The 8891-nt window shown below is 42.2% G+C and overlaps 2 protein-coding genes across 2 annotated transcripts; one reads left to right on the plus strand and one right to left on the minus strand.

Annotated features, from left to right (window-relative positions):
* The first annotated feature begins 5034 nt into the window (after positions 1-5034).
* On the plus strand, positions 5035-5502 carry LOC125530681 (chitinase CLP-like). The gene has a single exon (XM_048695076.1). It carries the CDS (start codon positions 5035-5037, stop codon positions 5500-5502), a length of 468 nt encoding a protein of 155 aa, XP_048551033.1.
* A 338-nt stretch (positions 5503-5840) lies between these two features.
* Positions 5841-8885, minus strand: LOC125530680 (probable serine/threonine-protein kinase PBL7). Its single transcript, XM_048695075.1, has 6 exons — positions 8389-8885; positions 8017-8287; positions 7573-7795; positions 7349-7472; positions 6780-6992; positions 5841-6700 (listed from the first exon to the last, which is right to left on the minus strand). The coding sequence occupies exons 1-6, from the start codon at positions 8563-8565 to the stop codon at positions 6323-6325; spliced, it is 1386 nt and encodes a 461-aa protein (XP_048551032.1). The 5' UTR covers positions 8566-8885; the 3' UTR covers positions 5841-6322.
* Between the last annotated feature and the right edge of the window lie 6 nt (positions 8886-8891).

Below are 8891 nucleotides of genomic sequence, written 5' to 3' on the forward strand. Positions count from 1 at the left end.
TTTGTCCCATATGTATTTATTTGTGTGTCTAAAAATTTCAAAAAGTCATAACTTTTGAACCAAGTGTCAAAATTAAGATCTGTTTTCACCATTAGGTTTCTAACGCCGAGCACATCAAAATAGATCCCATATGGCTATGTTTCGATGAAACTTTTTTTCCCAGGCAACTTCGGTGCCACGAAGAGGCAACTTTTATACTAGAGTAAGCAACTTTCGGTTAGGCCGTGTATCATAGTCATCTATCATCCCAGTGTTCTTTTGAGTTGGCTACGATGACTGTCAACTTGTGTAGCATGACCAGTAAGTTGCCTATCATGACCACCTATCAACTTTGGTGCTACATGAAGCACCTTGTTGTCAGGTTGTATATGATGATTACCTATCAACTCAATGCTCTTATAAAGTTGGCTATCATGATTGTCAAGTTGCCTAGCGCACATATGAAGTTGCTTTCCGCGATGTGTTTTTCTCAGGCAACTTTGGTGCCATGGAGAGGCAACTTCGATACTATAACAAGCCACTTTGGTTAGGAGTATGTCTTGGTCACCTATCATATGAATGTTATTTTGACTTGGCTATCATGGTTATCTATCAACTCAATGCTTCTATAAAGTTGGCTATCACGACCGTCAAGTTCCCTAGTATGATCTATAAATTTCCTACCATGACACCCATTAACTTTGGTACTACATGAAGCAGCTTGCTCTCCGGCAACTTTGGTGCCACGGAGAAGCAACTTTTGTAATACAGTAAGCAACTTTTGGTTAGCATGTGTATCATGGTCACGTGCCATCCCAATGTTCTTTTGAGTTGGCTACGATGACTATCAAATTGCATAGCTTCACCTATATATTGCCTACCATGACTACCTATCAACTCAATGCTCTTATAAAATTGGCTATCCTGACCGTTAAATTGCCTCGAGTCATCTATGAAATTTCTTTCGATGATTTTTTTCTCAAGCAACTTTGATGCCACGGAGAGGCAACTGTTGTACTGTAGTAAGCAACTTTCAGTTAGGCTGTGGATCATGGTTACTTATCATCTAAATGTTCTTTCTGAGTTGGCTATCATGACTATCTATCAACCCAATGCTCTTATAAAGTTAACTATCATGACCGTCAAGTTGCCTAGCATCACCTGTAAGTTGCCTACGGTGACTACCCATGAACTTTGGTGCTACATGAAGCACCTTGTTCTCAGTCAACTTTGGTGTCACGGAGAGGCAACTTTTGTACTCTAGTAGGATGCGTATCATGGTCACCTGCATCCTGATGTTCTTCTAAGTTGGCTCCATTGACTACCAAATTGCCTAGCATCGCCTGTAAGTCGTCGCCTACCTTGACTACCTATAGACTCAGTGCTCTTACAAAGTTGGCGATCATGATGTCAAGTTGCCTAGCGTCACCTATGAATTTGCTTTCAAGAACTTTTTTTTCCTCGGGCAACTTTGGTGCCATGGAGAGGAAAATTACTATAGCAAGCAACTTCGGATTAGGATGTGTATTATGGTCACCTATTGGCTAGTACAAAAATTGCCTAGCATCACCTGTAAGTTGCCTATCGTGACTACCCAACAACTTTAGCTCTACATGAAGCACCTTGTTGCCGGGTTGCCTATAATGACTACTTGTCAACTCAATGCTCTTATAAATTTGGCTATATGACCGTAAAGTTGCCTAGCGTCACCTATGAAGTTTTGTTCAACGAACTTTTCTTTCTCAGGCAACTTTGGTGCCACGGAGAGACAACTTTTGTACTACAATAAGCAACTTTCGGCTAGGCTGTGTATCATGGCCACCTATCATCCCAACGTCTTTTGAGTTGGCTACGATGACCACAAAATTGCCTAGCATCTCTTCTAAAGCACCTTAGCTTTAGAAGTAGATAATCCTTAACAACATCAACTTTTGACAATATTATAGGAAACTAATTATCGATGACATGCAACTGAGACTCATCGATAGGCAACTAATTGGTAATGGCAAGCAACTTATCAACTTATCAAGTTACATCATCCCAAAGCCACAAAGGCCCAACCCCCGATCAACAAAACATTCGATTTGTCCCAAGCCCCGATCAACAAAACACTCGCACATGGTTGGCGGGCTAAACACCGGCCAACCCCCTACACAGTTGGCTTGCCAAACACTAGCCCAACACCACGACTTCACGCACGGGCAACACTTCACCCGCTAGCTACCGCTCTGCTTCGTTTGGCTCTAGGGAGTCGATCTCGGGGCAACTCACACCAGCATCTCTAGCAACTACTCCCTCTGTCCCGAATAACTTTTCTGAGATTTTGTCTACATACTAATGTATCTACACATGTTTAGTGTGAGATATATCTATATCTAGACAAATCTAAGATAGTTAATTTGGAACCGAGATAATACCTATCATGCGTCGGGTAAGATTTTGTGCGAAGAAAACAAAAAACCTACAACGGGAGAACGCTGATGTAGTCGAGCATGCGTACATTACACATACATTAATTCTCTATACATCACTTACCAAATATTGTGAATTTTAACATTCAGAATGAGAATTTCATAGAATTTGGAGAACTTCTTATACCACCATTTTCTGAAACTGGTTTATGTTGCTGCTACTTTTATCAGAAAAGTTTGTAAAGTGAGAACTACTGCCTCTGGCAGTCTGGATGCTCCCCGCTACATCTTTTTACAGAAAAAAAAATTGTAAACTGAAAACTAAAGTACATGAGCTGCCTGCTCACCCTCACGATGTTCACCTGCACCAAGTACGAAATGCATATTCCAACTAGTACTCTTGTTTGCACAAGCTTGTCTAATTGACCCAAACTGGAGATTAATTCGTGTCGCGCGGACAAATTGTATGCCTGTATTGTTGAGGATGCCGACGCCAAGTTTCGCCCACGATCAGCTTCAGGCCGTGGAGCTTCAGGGATAAGTACGGCAGCATCGGCTCCTAGAAACGACATGTCACGGGCTCCTTTGATTTAAAGGAATTTTAGAGGATTTCTAGAGGATTGAAATCCTTAGAATTTTTTTCTATATTGGCCCTTTGATTCATATGATTAGATCCTATAGGAAGTTTTCCTATGTAATCTTTTATACTATATTTCATGGGAAATCTAACATCTACTTCAACCTCTTTTTATATTTTCTTTGTTTTTCATGTAACATCAAATACTCCTTACTAATTTTATAGGATTCAAATTGACATGCCACTCCAATCTTATATTTTTCCCATTCCTATATTTTCAAAATCCTACGAATCAAAAAGGCCCGTATGTTCTCTGAACTCCTAGCAGTGGTCATCACGTACTGTACTGGTGATATCCGAATACTGAAAATTCTGCAGCACCGCGTGCCCTGAGCCCCTGACCGACCCTGCCGTCGCGCCATGGCTGACTCTGTCGCCCAGCGCACCATGTCCGGCCTCGCCACCGCCCGCCCTGACCGTCTCCTCTGTCGCTTGTGGCTCGCGCTGCCTCCCGAGGCCCTGGAGGCAACCACCCGCCTCCTGTTCAAAATTTACACGGGCTCGACGCAGCTCATGGCCTGGATTGGTCTGGATCCAACGACGGCGTACATCCGGCGAGGGCTATGCAGGGGACGGGCGGCGGGTCCAGGCGGTGGTCGAGGGAGAGGCTGGAGGCGGCAAGGGTCCGGCAGAGACTTGGCGCGCGGGTTGACCTCCGGCGGCACGCCATGGATGGCCACGGGAAGAACCTGCAGGGCGGCTCCGTTCAGAGAAAGAAAGGCAACGAGAGTGGGAGGAATGGGAAGAAGGAGGAGTGGTAGAGGTGCGCCGGGGATCGACTCGGTTCTCGCCGGCGGCGGAGATGCGGCGACGGGATCCCGACCAGGTAGCACCTGGGCACGAGCGCAACTCAGGATGGAGATCGGACGGCTCGGAGGGGTGTGCGCTCGGGACTGCAAAAAAGTGCAGCTGCACTTTATAGGATTTAGGTTAAAACAAATAGTATTAGAGCATATATTAATCATGTATTTTAAAGATGTTAGACATGCACAAAAAATTACATTATGAATGAAAAAGAATATATATGTGTTCAAAAAATTAAAAATAAACACATGAAATAAAATGAAAAATATATCTTCTATATCTAAATAGCTAGTCCCCACTCACATATTTCTCTCAACATGCAAGCATGCCACCTCATCATTCAACATGCATAGGAAATGCCCACCTCAACATGCAAACATGCATGCATGAAAATTTCATATATTATGCTATTTACATTTAATTCTTATATTAGTTCAAAATTTATTATTTCAAATATTCATGTTCCTTGTAACCAAAACCTTATTGAAATGCAGGGCATCATCTAGTTTTAAAAACAAGGAAACAAGTGCTAAGCAGAAAGCACATTACACAACCGAATCCATATGCTCCATCACTGTTGGGATGAAACAATTAACACTATGTGTGGAGGTGTTTTGTTCGACTCTTTTGCTTCGTTATCAAATTACAATGTTAACAGATTCTTTTAAAACATGTTTGGTTAGCTCGGCCATAAACACATACCATGTATATAAATAGATAACAACTCAAGTATGTTGAAATATGTTGCCCGTCTCTCTCCATCAGCTTGTAGTTTGGAATGAGTTGGCCGGAACATGAATTCAATATGGTATCAAAGCCAAGAGGCCATCAATTAAAGACCTTGCCAACACAGTATAAAAAAATATGCGGCCTACAACGATCCCACGCCTAAGGACCAAAAGCATGAAGTAAATAGAGTCAACTTTCATTCCACCCAAACCTCACCATTAACGAATTGTATTACCAACGCGGCTCCAATGGACCAACGAAACGATCACCCTCCATCCCCTCTGACTCGGTCTTCTTCGTCGAGTCACAACGGCGACAGTCGATCCTCCCTCCCCTACCCCTCGACTTCCTTGTCTAACATGACCAGAGCACAGTGTAGCAGAAGGAGTGGCAACGCCTTAGTGGGTCTTTGACAATATATTTCTTGTGAGTCAGCAACATGATATGAATCCATCTCCTCCATCATTTTCGGCAATGGCGGTTGAATTGATGGTTGCACTAAATCGAGGGGGTAAGGGACACCATCGAGGAGAAGAAGCTTCATCTAGAGACAGGGGCCTTGGATGCCATGAGCGAGTAGTGCTATGTACAACATCGCCGGCGGTGGCGCCGTTTGAGCTGTGCTATGACTCCACGAAGCTGCTGTCGTCGCATACGGGGTACTCGGTGCCGGAGGTGGACGTGATGCTGGAGGGCGGGCAGAACTGGACGGCTTTCGGCGACAACTCCATGGCGCGGATGAGCTGCGGCACGGCGTGCTTCGCGTTCGTGGAGATGAAGGGCCGGGGCAAGGGTGCGCTGCTGGCGGTGGTGATCGGCGGGCTCCAGATGGAGAGCAGGCTGGTGGTGGTCGACAAGGACAAGCAGAAGCTCAGCTTCAGCCGGCACCTGTCAGCCGATCGCTTCTCGTGCAGCAACTTCAATTTCACCAGGGCGGCCTAGTGACACATCGTTTATGTCTGGTGTTTGCAGGACCTGTTAAAATAAAGACACCGACAAGTCCTGAACGTTTTTTGGGACTTGACTATGACAAGTATAATTGATAAGGATGACAATTCCGCGCTCCGTTTGTTTTTTGCCAGGAAATTGCTTGCCAACTAAATTTATCAACTAATTGCTATAAAAAGCGTTCAATTTGCCTGGGTAAATCCCGAACGTTTGTGATTTATCATTTCCATAAAATAATCGAGTGTTTGCTCAGTGAGCTGACATCATCTGATCACGAATACAAAGCCCTGCCCTGCCCTGTCTGACGATGATCGGAGTGTATATTTGACGGATATCAGCAACGACGAAATATGAGTATTAGCCAATCTAATTGATGATTCACCACGCCCAAAAAAAATAACAACGAAAATTTCAACATACATACACATAGTTTCGGTTCTGTCGAGTCTTGACATAGCAACGATGTGAGCTGTAAAAAGTTTGTTTGCAAGACCGCCTTTCTGCTGAGATCGATCAAAAATCTGATGCTGCTTTGCCTCGAGATAGCCTGTAACTCCTGCACGTGCGCATTAACACATCTCAGAGCACGTATTCAGCTCCGCGTTACCATGCAACCATCAAACTCACATCGTCATCCACTTTCAACTTTTTCATCAAACGTGTCCTCAGAGGTCGTGATATCCTCATTCACAACTGCACACCATGTTAAAATGCAACCTTTGAAGTCACATCATTGGGCACTTCGACTCCTCAGCGAATATGTCTTCAATGATGTTCTCGGTCATGAGATCCTCATTCACTCATGTGCACCGTGTTAAAATGCAACCATCAAACTCACATCATCAACCACTTTCGACTCTTCATCGAACATGTCTACAGTGATGCTCTCGGTCAGGAGATCCCCGTTTACCACTGTGCACCGCATAATGAACTCATCCTTATTCCGCATGCGATGCGGTGCCATCTTCTGTGCTTGAAATGTTATGATGACATTGCTCTTGGATTGGGGCGGTACAATTCCTTTGCTTGGCTCTACGAGGTACTGTCCACTTGAGGTTTGCACGTAGAAGGCAATGTAATCATCCCCCGGGTTACTTAGTTGAAGCAAACATGGTATCTGCTTATTTGCCTCAAAAGGGAAATGCAGCTCGAGCGGATCTATGTCAAGCAGCTCCCAAGGGTAAGGGCTTATCTGCAAGAAAAAAGTGGGGACTCTCATAAGTACTCCTCGAAGAAAATAGACCAGGGAGCAAATGAGCTTATTATCTCACCAGGCTAAATGTAGGTTCATCAGCACCGTTGACGTGCCCATTTGTACTATCCAATTCATCGAGCTGACGGATTATATCCGATATATAAGGTCGTTTTTTCGGGTCATGTGACACACAGCGTGCTGCAATTTCTATGCATTCAGTAACTTGTTGGTATCCCGATGGTGGATAAGTGGCCGATCTATTCCACCTATGCCTCCATCTTCTTAGTACCTAACATTTATATAATGATTACTAATGATGCTAAAATATTAGCCCAAACCTTGCGAAAAGCACAGAAACTACAATGACTCTCAAATATCAAATTTATACTTCAAATCAAACAAGGACAAAAGGACGGTAGCAAACTCAATGGCCCTAACATAAAAAAAAAAATTTACTCAAGGGGCCTATTTAGTCCAGTTGTAATCACAAATTGTATGTATGAACTATGAACTGAAGGACCTACTTTAACAAAACTGAGGGGGGCAATTGGTCTTATGTAAAATTAATTAAGTATTTAATAATAGCTAAAGTCCGGAGTTGTGGTAACAAGGAAATCTGAAATTCCTAGTTAAAACAAGTCTTACATTTTTAGTATCAGGATCCTCCTTACGTCCAGTCACGAGATCTATAATTATAACACCCAGACTAAATATGTCTGACTTGAAAGACACCTGACCACGGAGTAGGTATTCTGGAGCACAATATCCTCTGCGTGAAATCATGGTAGTTGGATGTATTAGGGATAAAAACAAGACAGTGGGCTCTAAATATCTTGCACAAACAATTGATCTCCACATGTGTAACTTACAGTGACACATGACATCCTCCAGTAACAGCTTGTGATATTCCATCAAGGTGTTTTGATATACCAAAGTCCGTAATTTTTGGTATCATGAGATCATCCATCAGTATATTGTGAGGTTTAAGATCCATATGAACAACATCCTTTTCCTTGTGAAGATATTGTAGACCATCACAAATTCCCTTTATAATTTGATAACGTGTATGCCATTCAAGTCCTCTTAATTCATCTGCAGATTTAAATAATATAAGTATTAGGGAAGATGAAGTCTTCGGCCTCGCCTTTCAAACACAAAAAACTCCGCCCATTGATTTATGCATGCTAAAATGGATAGATCAGTTCTTTTTGTCCAGTCTGTTTTTTATCATTAATTAATTGACACTTGTAGAAGCAAAAAAGAAAGATGACCAAATAAAGATAAAAACTGAATAATATGCCACATTGTTGTACCAGTAAGATGATTGTGAAGGCTTCCTTTGCTGATATACTCAAAACAGAGCAATCTTTCTCTAATCTCAGGATACATATACTTCCCACATTTTCCTGATCCGTCCACTTTAATGGCTATATTCTCTGTATTAGCACAATATCCTAGAAACCGTACTATATTTTGGTGCTTTACATTCATTAGAAAATTAGTCTCACAATAAAATAGTCCATCATCGATTGTCTGGCTGTTCAAGAGTTTCTTCACAGCAACATACCCGTTTTGAAGAAATCCCTGATTAACTAGTCTTGTTAGCACAACCATTAGCTCTTAGATTAAGATAGCTCTAATATGAGAAAACATATAGAATTGAAGGTTTTTATAGTCAAATTTACCTTGTAAACGACTCCAAATCCACCTTGACCAATTTTTCGCTCATCAGCAAAATTCTCGGTGATGTCCTGTAATAGTGCTAGTGGTATACTTATTGGCTCCGCGCTTCCGTCGTCTATTATTTGATCCAGTATATTAGGTATCGCACATTTTATGTCCATCCTAATCAAAACATGCATGCACTTTCTAAATCAGACAAATTTGAGTAGTTTGTTTGCAAATTAGAGAAAATTTCCATTTGAATCCAAGTATTTGAACTAAGATAAACGTGCAGTAAGATGAACATAGGAACTATTATCAAGAATACATGGCTCAACTCAAAAAAAGGTAAAGTATTGCATAATTTTGCAAGTAATGATTCAAGCCAAAGCCAGAACAGAACTCAACTGCTAGGAAGAGAAGTCTTGTGACTGTGACTGTTCTTTTTGTGTGGCAAAACTGTAGGAGAAGCTCTAATGGTATTAATATAAAAATATTTACAGCAGACCATAAAAAGAGGGAAAGA

This window comes from Triticum urartu, unplaced genomic scaffold (assembly GCF_003073215.2).
Source record: "Triticum urartu cultivar G1812 unplaced genomic scaffold, Tu2.1 TuUngrouped_contig_6486, whole genome shotgun sequence".
Taxonomy (NCBI): Eukaryota; Viridiplantae; Streptophyta; class Magnoliopsida; order Poales; family Poaceae; genus Triticum; species Triticum urartu.